Below are 15,073 nucleotides of genomic sequence, written 5' to 3'. Positions count from 1 at the left end.
CGCATTTAACCCAACCCCTCTGAATTAGAAGCGCGTGATGGTTTTTGCGGCTGCACTTAAAGAAACTTTCAAAGTTTAGAAATTTTCCAGATTGACTGACCTTCATGTCTTAAGGTAATGATGGACTGTCGTTTCTCTTTGCTTATTTGAGCTGTTCTTGCCATAATATGGACTTGGTCTTTTACCAAATAGGGCAATCTTCTGTATACCTTGTCACAACACAACTGATTGGCTCAAACGTATTAAGAAGGAAAGAAATTCCACAAATTAACTTTTAACAAGGCACACCTGTTAATTGAATTCCATTCCAGGTGACTACCTCATGAAGCTGGTTGAGAAAATGCCAAGAGTGTGCAAAGCTGTCATCAAGGCAAAGGGTGGCTACTTTGACAAATCTCAAGTATAAAATATATTTTGATTTGTTTAACACTTTTTTGGTTACTACATAATTCCATATGTGTTATTTCATAGTTTTGATGTCTTTACTATTATTCTGCAATGTAGAAAATAGTAAAAATAAAGAGAAACCCTTGAATGAGTAGGTGTGTCCAAACTTTTGACTGGTACTTTATGTTTGTCCAGAGATAGCGTAAAAACCGGAAGTCTCATGACCAAGACTAAAGATCAAGACTCCATCTCTGTGGTTGTCCTGTCCATTGATCTTTATCTTAACATTTTCTTCTTCTGCCTTTTCTCTGTCTCTCTACAGAAGTTCCCGGAGCTGAAGTTTAGGTACGTGGAGGAGGACCAGCCTGAAGACTTCTTCATCCCTTACGTGTGGTCCCTGGTTTTCAACTCTGGAGTAGGCCTTAACTGGAGCCCTACAGGCATAGAACTCTTCAGCATGGACTCTGGCTGATTGTGGGAGTTCACATCTGTCTAGCTATGGGCCAATCCAAACTTCCACTTTAGTCAAATGTTCACTTAGTCATGCATTGATGTAAATGGGAGATGTTACCTTAGTGGAAGTTAGGATTCGTGTGTGTGTGTGTGTGTGTGTGTGTGTGTGTGTGTGTGTGTGTGTGTGTGTGTGTGTGTGTGTGTGTGTGTTTATTTGTATATGTGTGTGCGCACTGCTTTGGAAGTGCCTCTACCCTCACAGACAGATCCCTGGGTTACAATGGGATCAGATGTTAGACAGGAGGACATTGAATATACTGGTCTTCCTTTCTGCTCCTATTCGTTCATATCAGACAGACTTTTCCTCTGTGCTTCCACGTAGCCTGGTTAGTCCAGACTGAACACTGAGCTCACCATTGTGAGTCATAATTCAGTCTGGTACAACCAGGCTAGCTTCCACATGGTTCAGCTCCACAACCAGACCTCAACAGTAGCACTGAATACTAAGGATGGTACTCTTTACAGAGACAGTTTGTTTTCTCCATTATTGGGAGTTTGGTACATTTTTTTGTCCTCCGTCTTTCTCAGGTTTTCTCTGGTTTTGCCTCACTTCAAATTCACCCTTGGTTCTTTCGAGTTTGCTTAAATCTTTCTCTTTTTTTATGAAGTGAAGTAGTTATGGTTCAAAGTAATAAGAAAAATCAGAGTATTCGGAGTATTCAACTGTCAGAGTATTCAGAGCAGGGTCACCTGGGTTCCTGGGTTGAAGACTGGACAGTTGATGACAGTTAACTATTGGTGATGGCCTGTAGCCTAGTCCCAGAACTTGTCACAAACTGAATCTGGGACCAGGATTTTGTGACTGTCTTAAGTCACGTCTTTACCACAATAAGGATTTACTATCAGCAGTTTAGCAAAACAGGGGTCCTCGTTTTTCATCAGTTTGATTCAACTCTCCTTATTTTCAGTCAGTTGTCCCAATGTTATTTTGTGCACAATCACGTTTGTTTATTTGTTTATTTGTTTGATTTATAGGATTTTTTTTTTTTATTATTGTATTTATGTGTGGATTTTGATATTTGCCCCCACCAAAACATAAACGACAATCAACAGCAACAACAGTAGCAAAATGAGATCCTTAATATCCTTGTAAAGGAACATCAACAACAAAAAATGTACGCCATCTTATTTCCCGGTAGTTACTTATTTGTCTTAATGTCAATATAGAACAACAACAACTGACAGTTTTGCAAATTCAAAGTTGAATTTAGGAAGCATAATTATTATCTATAGAAAAATAACTATATACTGAATAGGCTGTCACATGTTTATTTAGCCTTGTAAATGTTCCAGGATGCGTCGAAATTGGTACCCTATTCCCTATATAGTGCACTACTTTAGTAGATAGTAAAAAAATGGTATACTGTAGGGATTAGGGTGCCATTTGAGATGCAACCCCAATGTTGTACAGATCAGGGAATGCATGTAAATGATTTTATAGACAAATACAAACGCATGTTTGTTTCTTTTCCTACCTGTTCCATATGAATCTGAAGGGAAGATGTTCCATCAAGTGTTCCAAATGGCACCCTATTCCCTCTAAAGTGCACTACTAGGGCCCACAGGGCTCACTTTGAATATTTTTTGTTCTGCAAAAAATGAACTGACAAATATATTTAGAATAGATATTTATGAATGCATCAACATGACATGCATAATAAAACATGATTGAGTGAGAGGTTGTCCCTGTAGGCAGACTGTAGGATCCAATGTTTGAAGTAAACATTGCTGTTACAGAACTGCGGTCAAAGATGACGTGCCTCCCAAAAATGTGTCGTTCTTCCTGAAGTGTGCACTTACTTCCCACACATTTAAAACCATTGAAGGGAGGTGAACAAGTGCTCACTTTGGGAAAAAGGAGAGATTATTCAGATGTACCCAAAGATGTATTCTCTTCTTGCATTCAGTAACATGAGTATTCTCTATAGTGAGTGCTTGAAGTTTGAGAAGCACCCCTTTTTTTCAACTTTTTAAAATATTTTTATTTTTATTTTTTACTTTTACCACTTTTTCTCCTCAATTTCGTGATATCCAATTGGTAGGCCCTTGAGAAGCGCTCTTGAAAGCATTATATTTTATTTATTTGGGGTTGTTATGACTGCTGTTTTCATCTGAAAAATAAGAAGAATGTATTAAAACTGGAATCGTGCTGTTTGCGTGTAAGTAAATTATTCTGGAATGTTAGTTCACTCTGGTAACAACGGACTAAAGTACCATGCTTCATATAATATCCCCTTTCTACTTCAAATGTAATAGTTGTCTTCTATACCTCCTATGTAAACACAAAAACACCTATTGTAAAAAACGATTGCATGTTTAAAAAGTGATGGGTTGGTATGTACAGATCTAGAGTATGTTTTATCTGCATATTACTCTATTACAATGACGACAGAGAGACAGACTGTTTTCTATAAGGAGGTGAAGTTGAAGCATGAATCCACTTAGGGAGCTGGAGTTAACAATACAATATGATCCTTTGTGTGTTTGTCAAGCCTATTGAAGGGAATTTCATGCCCTTTCCTCTTTATTGGAACGATTTTCATGGCTGAATTACATTTTCCTTTCTGAATAACAATAATACTTTATTTAATTTAATGTAAAGAATAGACCATATGATGGCTACTGACAATGATGGAACATTTCTATTCCATTTCTGGGTTTGGACTGCTCCAAAGCCTGTTACAAAAAGTATAGAGTCTATCTCTGGTTGCTCTTTTCTGTCCTTTCGTTAGCTAACTCTCATGACATACACACACCTACACACACCCATTCTAGATGCGCCAGATGGCTAAGGTCTTGGTAAAGTGCCATGCTAGCTATACTCACCTTGTTGTTTCCTGTAGTAGGGGTCACCTTACAGAGGGCTTCCATTACAGAGTGCGTCCCAAATGGCACCCTATTCTCTATATAGTGTACTACTTTTGACCAGGTTTGTAGGGCTTTTGTCTGAAGTAGTGCACTTTATTGGGAATAGAGTGCCATTTGGGACGCAGTCCAAGTGACCACTTCTGGGAGATGTAGTTGAAGCAATAGAGACCTCAACCTGGCTCGTATTCATTAGTGCATACCGTAGCAAACCATTATGCAACGGAAAATGTTTTTTCAATGGAAAATGAGGGTATCTTTTTCAGATGGATATTTTGGTCTGTTTTCTTCAATTTGGTGTGTAGTGAATACGACCCTGATCCCTGGTTGGCGGGGGTCGTGTCAGCGGCGGTCTCATCGCCAAAACTAAGACCGTCGTCGAAACAGATGATCTCATTTTGCTCTTTTGAAGCTTTTTCAACTATGTGTGTTTTCTATCCCTGTTCACTCCTCTCCCTGTAGGTTTTGCAGATGTTCCCACCCCATGGCTGCAACCTTTCTAATTTAGTGTACCCTGCGTGCTCAACCCATGTGGAATTCCTAGTCACCGGCAGCGTTTGGAACTGCCAACCTGCGGTCAAGAAGGCTGAGTTCCTACACTTTTTGGCCTACATGGATTACACCAGAGAACACTTCTTGTCAACTGACTCACAGTCCGAGAGCATCTGGTCGTTTCGGTGGTGGCACAGGGCTACTCATTTCTACAAGTGGAGATGTTCTCTTTTATCCCTCTCACACCTCCTCATCTCCTCATTTGAAATTCATGCTGTCACTGTCACTTGTCCACTCAAGCTTTATATTGTTGTCATCTATCTCCCACCAGGTGCCCTTGGAGAGTTCCTCAATGAGCTTGACACCTTGATAAGCTAATTTCCCGACAATGGCTCACCACTCATCGTACTGTGTGACTTAAACCTCCTGATGCCTGACTTAATTTCTTTCCACCTCTTTCTTTCCATTGTTTGTACCCCATGAAGAGTAGCTGCTGCCTTCCTTTTCTCTCCCTCTCTCCTCCAACCCTACCAACTCAGCTCAGACCCTACCCAGATGGTCATGCCCCATCGCAATGTTCGCTCTCTCCCACTACTCTCTACTCTTCTATCATATCATCTCTACCTGCTGCTAACCACTTTTGGAGCTAACTAGTGTGCTCAAATTGTATCCTGATGTCGACATGCATGTAAGTTGTATTCATAACATTGCTAACTTAGCTAGCTAACATACATTGAGAAAACAAGTTATATTAAGTGGCTAGCTATTTAGTGTTAGCAACATTTGGTGATCAATGAGACAGAGCTAGGTAACCAGCTGAGCTAGCAAACAATGTAACAAAAGTATAATTTCTTATTTCGGCCATACATACATTTCGGCCATACACTACACAACTTTTGACCAGTCCTCATATGGGGTGGCATAGTGAATAGGGTGGTATTTCAGACACACCTTGTATATTGTGGAACAAACATAACAGACTTACAGCATGGGGTCATTGGAAGGAAGGGCATGACTAACCTTCTAGACTTAAATCTTACTGTTTGAAAAAGAGAGAGAGAGAGAGATGGAGAGAGAGAAAAGGCTAATCTAGAGGCTAGCAGAGAGTAGTTGTTAAGGCTGTTGTTAAGGCTCCAAAGGATTTACGACAAAGAATTGAACTCTGAACCACAGTTTTATGGCATTATATGACATTAAAGCATGTTGTTAAAAAGCACCGTAATTTCTTTCCACAAAGAGAAAGTCAAGCTGAGGGCTACATGCATGTAAAAGCCATTAGCCAATTTTATTTTATTTTTTTAACACTGCATGGATTTGGCAAAAAATGGTAGGCTATTTACTCACCACTTTGATTTGAAGTTGGGAAAATTCCCTTTGATAACAACACTATGACGAGCTGTCAGATTATGAGGAATAAAACTGTAGCTAGTTCTAACCTGAGGGAAAGGAGAGGCAGGTTGTTGGCTCTGTGGTCTGGAAGTCTTGTTCACACCAACATAATGACGCCATACATACCATTTAAGTAGGCAGGGACTGCTTACATTTTAAGGTGCCTTGGTTGACAGTAGTGCTGCTGCTGACATTACATATCGACGTGCAAAGAGGAGGGATTATTGCTATGCTCAAATGTTGCAAACCTTTTTTCCACTAGCCTGAGAGAACAAATGTTCTAACACTACTTTGCATGTAAGTGAGATTTGAAGATATGTCAATATTCATATTTCATGGCCTCCCGAGTGGGGCAGCGGTCTCAGGCACTGCATTGCAGTGCTTGAGGCATCACTACAGACCTGGGTTCGATCCCAGGCTGTGTCATAACCGGACCAGGAGTCCCTTAAGGCGGCACACAATTGCCCCAGCGTCGTCCGGGTTAGGGGAGGGCTTGGCCGGGGGGGGCTTTACTTGGCTCATCGCGCTCTAGCGATTCCTTGTGGTGGGCCAAGGGGGTAAAATACAAAAAATACAAAAAAAAACAATAGCAAGTTAATCCTGTAAATGTGGCATCCGCATAACAATGACAGGAGAGAAAATGTGTGGATATGACGGAGCCAAGTGACTTGGTAAATAGAGAAGAGAGGGCCTAGAACCGAGCACTGGGGAACACCAGTAGTGAGAGCATGTGGTGCAGACTCAGATCCTTTCCACGTCACCTGGTAGAAGCGACCTGCCAGGTAGGATGCAATCCAAGCGTATAAGGAGCCTGAGATGCCTAGCCCTGAGAGGGTGGAAAAGGAGGATGTGATGATTCACGGTGTTGAAGGCAGCAGATAGATCTAGGAGGATGAGAACAGAGGAGAGAGTCAGCTTTGGCAGAGTGGAGAGCCTCCGTGACACTGAGGAGAGCAGTCTCAGTTGAGTGAACCATCTTGTAGCTTGACTGGTTATGGTCAAGAAGATCGTTCTGAAAGAGATAACAAGGGAGTTGGTCATAGACAGTACGCTCAAGTGTTTTGGAAAGAAAATAAAGAAGGGATACAGGTCTGTAGTTTTTGAAGTCAGAGGGGTTGAGTGTTGGTTGCTTAAGGAAGGGAGCGACTCTGGCCATTTAGAAGTCAGAGGGGCGCAGCCAGTGGTCAGGGATGAGTTGATGAGGGAAGTGAAGAATGGGAGGTCTCCAGAGATGGTCTGAAGAAGGGAGGAGGGGATGGAGTCGAGTGGGCAAGTTGTCGGGCGGCTGGATATTACTAGTCGCAGAATTTCATCTGAAGAGACAGAGGGGAGAAAGAGGTGTAGGGTTAGTTATGTGAGAGTGGGACCAGTGGATTCAATAGGCTCAGTGAATGAGGAGCGGATATCGTCAACCTTCTTTTCAAAGTGGTTGACAAAGTAATCCGCAGACAGGCCGGGGGAAGAGGTGGAGGATTAACGAGGGAGTAGAAGGTGGGAAAAAAACGTTTTCAAGGGTTAGAGGCAGGAGCTTGAAATTTAAAGCAATAGTAAGCGACTTTAGAAGTGGATACAGAGGAAGAGAAGGTAGAGAGGAGGGAATGGAAAGATGATAGGTCCTCCAGAAGTTTAGTTTTCCTTCATTTCCACTCAGCTGCCCGCAGCCTTATTCTATGAGCTCACAGTGAGACACTCAACCACGGTGCAGGAGGGGAGGGCTGAACTGGCCGTGAAGAAAGGAGACAGTGAGAGTCATAGGATGCGGAAAGGGGGGTTAGTAGGGTCGAATAAGTATAATCAGGAGACGGGAGAGAGAAGGATCTTTATCTTCTTTGGGATTGGTGTCCCTTCCACGGGACGGTTGAGCTAACGTAGGCTAATGCGATTAGCATGAAGTTGTAAGTAACAAGAACATTTCCCAGGACATAGACATATCTGATATTGGCAGAAAGCTTAAATTCGTGTTAATGCATTGTAATATGTTGTACAGTAGTTTCAAATATTTTGTGCAGTAGTGGTGTGACTGTTATATGATGTACTGTTTTATCTTTTGTTTAATGTGTAATGTGTCTTAAATGTGTTTGGACCCCAGGAAGAGTAGCTAATGGATCCCTAATAAAATAGAAATACTCACCAGACATGTCACCCAGTGAACATGTGTGGGGTGCTCTCGATCAATGTGTACAACACGGTGTTCCAGTTCCCGCCAATATCCAGCAACTTCACACAGCCATTGAAGAGGAGTGGGACAACATTCCACATGCCACAATCAACAGCCTGATCAACTCTATGCGAAGGATGTGGCGCTGTAATGGGCAAATGGTGGTCACACCAGATACTGATTGGTTTTCTGATCCACGGCCCTACCTTTTTTTTTTAAGGTATATGTGACCAACATATGCATATCTGTATTCCCAGTCCTGTGAAATCCATGAATTAGGGCCTAATAATTTATTTCAATTGACAAATGTTCTTATATGAACTATAACTCAGTACATTGCTGCATGTAGAGTTTATTTCAATGGCAGAGGCTGTGGTATAGCTAAGCCCAGAGCCATAAGAAATACATGACTCTGGCTAAGCCTAATAGCGCTTCCTATGTTAATGGTTTTCACAGTAACAGTAAAATTATACAAATGACTTTACTCACCCCTCAAATGATACAAATGTAACATCCACCTGAGCGCACTGGACTTGAAATAACGATACAGATGTAGCCATGTCTCATTTTTATGTATTATCTGACCTGCACTAGTGCTGCCAAGTCAAAATTACATGTCCATTCTGCAGGTCACATTTATAGGTGAGTGTTCCACAAAATAATCAAGATTAGGAAAAGTTTTGCGGCACACTTGAGAGTTCCTCAAGGCACACCAGTTGGGACCACTGCTGTAATGGACTCTACTGTACTGTAATATACTATACTGTGCTCTACTATACTGTGCCCTACTCTACTCGAGTTTACTTGAGTTTCTTACAAATTACGAAAGGGCCTATAGACTCTTGATCTAGTGGTCTTGGACTTGAGACCACTCAAGACCACATAAATTCAGTCTTTAACTTGTCATGGTCTCAACTCACTGGGTCTTGGGAAATATGGCATGGTATTAATATTGGTCTTGGGCTCCTGGATATTACCTTAAGAATCCTGAAGGAGGAGAGATTACTAGAAACAAACTGTTTACCCTTTTATCTGTGGATTCATTATCAGTGTAGAGGACCATGTGCTTTTCAGGCAAAGTAACAACCCAATGTCTATATCCAAGGACAAATTAGCTAGCAACAGCAAGCTAGCTAGCTAAATTGGCATAAATCTTTAATGTTTTTAGACCTGTCCCCAAATTAATACAGTTGGTTCAGAGTTCGTTTTGATATTTCAGCCAGTGTGTCCTGACCGCGTCTGGTGTGGGTGGACAAAATCAACAAGCGGTCTGGTCAGCATGTAAGTCTGTAGCCGAAGTCTACACACCCTCGTCAGCGATTGGTCAACAGTAGGGATCTTCAGTGAAGTGCCTGTTGTCATTTTCACTTGAGGAACACTTCACCAAACATCCTAGTCAGATGCAAAATTGCACGACTAAGATCTCCTTGTCGAAAACATCAAAATCAATGACAGATTGCGTTATCTCAGATTAATTCTGACTATTTTGACAAAGTGTATACTGCCTATGGTGTCTCAAAATGGACCAACGGTATCATTGCCGCTTTTTCAAATTTTTCAAGCGAAAGTATTTTAAGGAAGTATGCAAGCACACTCGTTTGGTTCAAACCAGCTGAACTAAAGCATGCTGACGCCTTTAGTCTTTAGTTTACAAACCATAGGCAACCCAATTTGAAGAAGACAATGCTCTCTGATCATTGGCTGATCACTCCCAACCCATAGGAATCCCCACCCAGTTGGCTACTTTTAAAGGCCCATGCAGTCAAAAATGTGATTATTAGTTTATTAGGTACACCCATCTAGTACTGGGTCGGACCCCCCTTTGCCTCCTGAACATCCTGAATTCTTTGGGGTATGGAAACATTACTCAATTGGTATCAAGGGACCTAACGTATGCCAGGAAAACATTCCCCACACCATTTATGCCACCGCCACCAGCCTATACCGTTGACACCAGGCAGAATGGATGGGGCCGTGGACTCATGCTGCTCAAATCCGGACTCTTCCATCAGCATGACGCAACAGGAACTGGTATTCGTCGAACCAGACAATGTTTTTCCACTCCTCAATTGTCTAGTGTTGGTGATCGTGTGCCCACTGGAGCTGCTTCTTGTTGTTTTTAGCTGATAGGAGTTGAACCCGGTGTGGTCGTCTGCTGCAATAGCCCATCGGTGACAAGGACCGATGAGTTGGGCGTTCCGAGATGCTGTTCTGCACACCACTGTTGTACTGTGCCGTTATTTGCCTGTTTGTGGCCCACCTGTTAGCTTGAACGATTCTTGCCATTCACCTTCAACCTCTCTTCAATGAGCTGTTTTCGCCCACAGGACTGCCGGTGACTGGATGTTTTTTCCACCATTCTCGGTAAACCCTAGACACTGTCATGCGTGTAAAACCCCGGAGGCCGGCCATTTCTGAGATACTGGAACCTGCGCGCCTCGCACCGATGATCATACCACGCTCAAAGCCGTCACTCGTTTTGCCCATTCTAACGTTCAATCGAACAGCAACTGAATCCCTCGATGCCTGTCTGCCTGCTTTATATAGCAAGCCACGACCACGTGACTCACTGTCTGTAGGAGTGAACCATTTTCATGAACGGGGTGGAGTAACTAATGAACTGGCCACTGAGTGTACACCGAGTATATAAAACATTAAGGACACTTGACTGACCAGGTGAAAGCTATGATCCCTTATTGATGTCACTTGTTAAGTCCATTTCAATCAGTGTAGATGAGGGGGAGGAGACTGGTTAAATAAGGATTTTTAAGTCCTTGAGACAATTGAGACATGAATTGTGTATGTGTGCCATTCAGAGCGTGAATGGGCAAGACAAAATATTTAAGTGCCTTTGAACAGGGTATGGTAGTAGGTGCCAGGCACATCGGTTGGTGTCAAGAACTGCAATGCTGCTGCAACGCTAGTGGCAGGCCAAATTAGTTAACAGACCAGTAAGAAAGAGGGTTCCAAATCTCTGCCAATGACAGCTAATTTTCAGTGTTCCCCTCCTCACTCAGACCACTTTGACAACCCTAGCTAAATTGTTGTTTGAGAAATTGCTCTTTGCTAAGAAGCATTTTTTTTCTTCTTTTTGACCATTTATTTAAAACAATCACATTGTTACCAAGAAATGATTTGATATTGAGATAAAAACACCAACATTGGACTTTTAAATGGTGGAAGCCTTCAATGTCTAGACTAAAACGAGTTATATCCATCGAGAGTTCTCAATTTATCTCTATGATTGACACTTGACACCGAAACAAATAAAGATAGGTTAAGTGATAATTTAACAACATAATTAATTAGATGCATAAGTAATCCAATCAATCAACAAGTTTCAGATTTCAAAGAGGAACAATAGAGATTATATTTTTCTAAATTACATTTAAAGGTCCAGTATAGTCAAACTATGTTTTACTGTGTTTCATATCATATTCTACAACAGCTAATGAAACTAGCATTGTAAATGACCAATTTAGGGAATAGGGTGCCATTCCTGATGCAGCCACTGATAAATCAAGATGAACTTTGACCTTGTCTATGAGGTGGTCAGTCAGGATCAACTCACCTCCTGCTGTGACCTCATGAAGACATTAGATCACTCACAGACAGACAGTGCAAGTGTTGGCTAATGATAAGGCTATGACTGGTTTCTCTCTCAGATAAGCTGGTTGATGGTCAATACATTTTACATGTAGATAAACGTAATGTAACGTAAATAAACTTTATGAATGTAAAACACGTTTTATATGATTTTTTTATTATGAGAGCTAGAAATAGGTTTCATGCCTTATGGAACAGTTAGCCTACACAGAATTACTAAGCAAGCGCAGTCTTGTGATTTGAGGAATTCCTCTGTGCTTGTTATGCATGCAATTTTGCCCATTTCACTGTTAGTTGTAAATAACTGTGAAATGGCTAGATGATGTTGCTGTATGCTATGTCCATTGCATCCCTTCTTGTAGTGCATAGCAGATATTTTTTTTTTACAAACTGGGTTAGTTTGTGTGCAAGAACATGCAACTTTGTACCCTTGGTTTCCACTTAAGAATTTTTTTACCCTTTATTTAACTAGGCAAGTCAGTTAAGAACAAATTCTTATTTTCAATGATGAGTTAACTGCCTTGTTCAGGGGCAGAACGACAGATTTCTACCTTGTCAGCTCAGGGATTCAAACTTGCTACCTTTCAGTTACTAGTCCAACACTCTAACCACTAGGCTACGCTGCCGCCCCAAATGTAGGAATGTAGGAATGTAGTGACTAATTGTGGTATTTCATTATTTTTTATCATTTGTTTGCAGTTTGGTCCTATCTGCTCTGAGATCAGAATAATACAAATCTTTATTTTCTCCATTTTATTATTGCTCTTATCTGTGCAGTTGCTGGGTTAACATGAGCATATGTCACCGTGCATGTAGCCTACATCAATGATCACATGCGCGTGATTGCTCCAGTGGAGTAATCTTGTTTAATTGCGTATACATGAAACCATTCCTGTGTGTCAATAAATTACATTACTAAAGGTTATCTAGAATGTTCATGGCTTAAATACATGATGGCGTATTTCCACTAAGGCTGTTGTAGATAATAATGTAACAGTTAAAAAAGGTTAATGGTTATCTTCTGTATTTCTAACTGGGTTTTGTTTTTAGGAAATGTAGAATATTTGCTTTTGTATGAATAAAAGGCAGGCAAATTGGCAGAATAATCTATTCATGAGCAGACAGGATAGGATAGTGTTGGGTAAGAGCCCCGAACATTGTCCGAATTACTGACACAAAAAAGCTAATTTTGCCAACCCCGAAGTTAAAATATATTTTGATTTGTTTAACTCTTTTTTTGATTACTACATGATTCCATATGTGTTGTTTCATAGTTTTGATGTCTTCACTATTATTCTACAATGTAGAAAATAGTAAAAAATAAAGAAAACACACCTTCCCATCCAGGGTTTCCTTTATTTTTACTATTTTCTACATTGTAGAATAATAGTGAAGACATCAAAACTATGAAATAACACAGCAGTCTAAGGCACTGCATCTCAGTGCTAGAGGTGTCACTACAGACCCTGGTTCGATTCCAGGCTGTATCACAACCGGCCGTGATTGGGAGTCCCATAGGGTGGCGCACAATTGGCCCAGCTTCGTTCGGGTTAGGGTTTGGCCGGGGTAGGTCGTCATTGTAAATATGAATTTGTTCTTAACTGACTTGCCTAGTTAAATAAAGGTTAAATAAAAATAAAAACTAACCAAAAAAGTGTTAAACAAATCAAAATATATTTTATATTTGAGATTCTTTAAAGTAGCAACCCTTTGCCTTGATGACAGCTTTGCACACTTGTTATTCTCTCAAACAGCTTCATGAGGTAGTCACCTGGAATGTATTTCAATTAACAGGTGTGCCTTGTTAAAAGTTAATTTGTGGAATTTCTTTCCTTAATGCGTTTGAGCTAATCAGTTGTGTTGTGACAAGGTAGGGGTGGTATACAGAAGATAGCCTTAATTGGTAAAAGACCAAGTCCATATTATGGCAAGAACAGCTCAAATAAGCAAAGAGGAATGACAGTCCATCATTACTTTAAGACATGAAGGTCAGTCACAAAAACCATCAAGCGCTATGATAAAACTGGCTCTCGTGAGTAGATCTACAGAAAAAGAAGACCCAGAGTTACCACTGCTGCAGAGGATAAATTCATTAGAGTTAACTGCACCTCAAATTGCAGCCCAAATAAATGCTTCACAGAGTTCAAGAAACACACATCTCAACATCAACTGTTCAGAGGAGACTGCGTGAATCAGGCCTTCATGGTCGAATTGCTGCAAAGAAAGCACTACTAAAGGACACCGATAAGAAAAAGAGACTTGCTTGGGCCAAGAAACACGAGCAATGGACATTAGACCGATGGAAATCTGTCCTTTGGTCTGAGTCAAAATGTGAAATGTTTAGGTAAAGTAGGTAAAAGGATGATCTCCACATGTGTGGTTCCCACCGTGAAGCATGGAGGAGGAGGTGTGGGGGTGCTTTGCTGGTGACACTGATTTATTTAGAATTCAAGGCACACTTAACAAGCATGGCTACCACAGCATTCTGCAGCGATACACCATCCCATCTGGTTTCCGCTTAGTGGGACTATCATTTGTTTTTCAACAGGACAATGACCCAAAACACACCTCCAGGCTGTGTAAGGGCTATTTGAACAAGAAGGAGAGTGATGGAGTGCTGCATCAGATGACCTGGCCTCCACAATCACCCGACCGCAACCAAATGGAAATGGTTTGGGATGAGTTGGAACGCAAAGTGCAGGAAAAGCAGCCAACAAGTGCTCAGCATATGTGGGAACTCTTTCAAGACTTGGAAAAGCATTCCTCATGAAGCTGGTTGAAAAGAATGCCAAGAGTATGCAAAGCTGTCATTAAAGCAAAGGGTGGCTACTTTGAAGAATTTGTTTAACACTTTTTTGGTTACTACATGATTCCATATGTGTTATTTCATAGTTTTGATGTCTTCACTATTATTCTACAATGTAGAAAATAGTAAAAATAAAGAAAAACTCTTGAATGAGTAGGTGTCAACTTTTGACTAGTGCTGTATGTATGTGTGTGTGTGTGTGTGTGTGTGTGTGTGTGTGTGTGTGTGTGTGTATATATATATATATATATATATATACATACATGCACGCATGCACACACATCATGCATACATACATACATACATACATACATACATACATACATACATACATACATACATACATACATACATACATACATACATACATACATACAGTTGATGTCGGACGTTCACATACACCTTAGCCAAATAAATTCAACTCAGGTTTTCATAATTTCTGACCTTTAATCCTAGTAAATATGTCTTAGTTCAGTTAGGATCACCACTTTATTTTAAGAATGTGGAATGTCAGAGTAATAGTAGAGAGAATTATTTATTTCAGCTTTTATTTCTTTCATCACATTCCCAGTGGGTCAGAAGTTTACATACACTCAATTAGTATTTAGTAGCATTGCCTTTAAATTGTTTATCTTGGGTCAAACGTTTTGGGTAGCCTTCCACAAGCTATCCACAATAAGTTGGGTGAATTCTGACAGAGCTGGTGTAACTGAGTCAGGTTTGTAGGCCTCCTTGCTCGCACACTCTTTTTCAGTTCTGCCCACAAATGTTCTATAGGATTGAGGTCAGTGCTTTGTGATGGCCACTACAATACCTTGACTTTGTTGCCCTTAAGCCATTTTGCCACAACTTTGGAA

The 15,073-nt window shown here is 40.8% G+C and overlaps 1 protein-coding gene across 3 annotated transcripts in view; it reads left to right on the top strand.

Moving 5' to 3' along the window:
• The window catches only part of LOC115159100 (dymeclin-like), a 156,484-nt gene extending 153,428 nt beyond the window's left edge, over window positions 1-3,056 (top strand). For all 3 annotated transcript variants that reach the window (XM_029708496.1, XM_029708497.1, XM_029708498.1), the window contains one exon: window positions 710-3,056. In XM_029708496.1, coding sequence (XP_029564356.1) covers window positions 710-859 — 150 coding nt within the window. In that variant the 3' untranslated portion in view covers window positions 860-3,056. The remainder of the gene's footprint in view (window positions 1-709) is intronic.
• Window positions 3,057-15,073: the final 12,017 nt, after the last annotated feature.

Source organism: Salmo trutta, chromosome 23 (assembly GCF_901001165.1).
Source record: "Salmo trutta chromosome 23, fSalTru1.1, whole genome shotgun sequence".
Lineage (NCBI taxonomy): Eukaryota > Metazoa > Chordata > Actinopteri > Salmoniformes > Salmonidae > Salmo > Salmo trutta.
The sequence above is the reverse complement of the archived record's forward strand: the minus strand, read 5'-3'. Positions and strand labels throughout refer to the sequence as shown.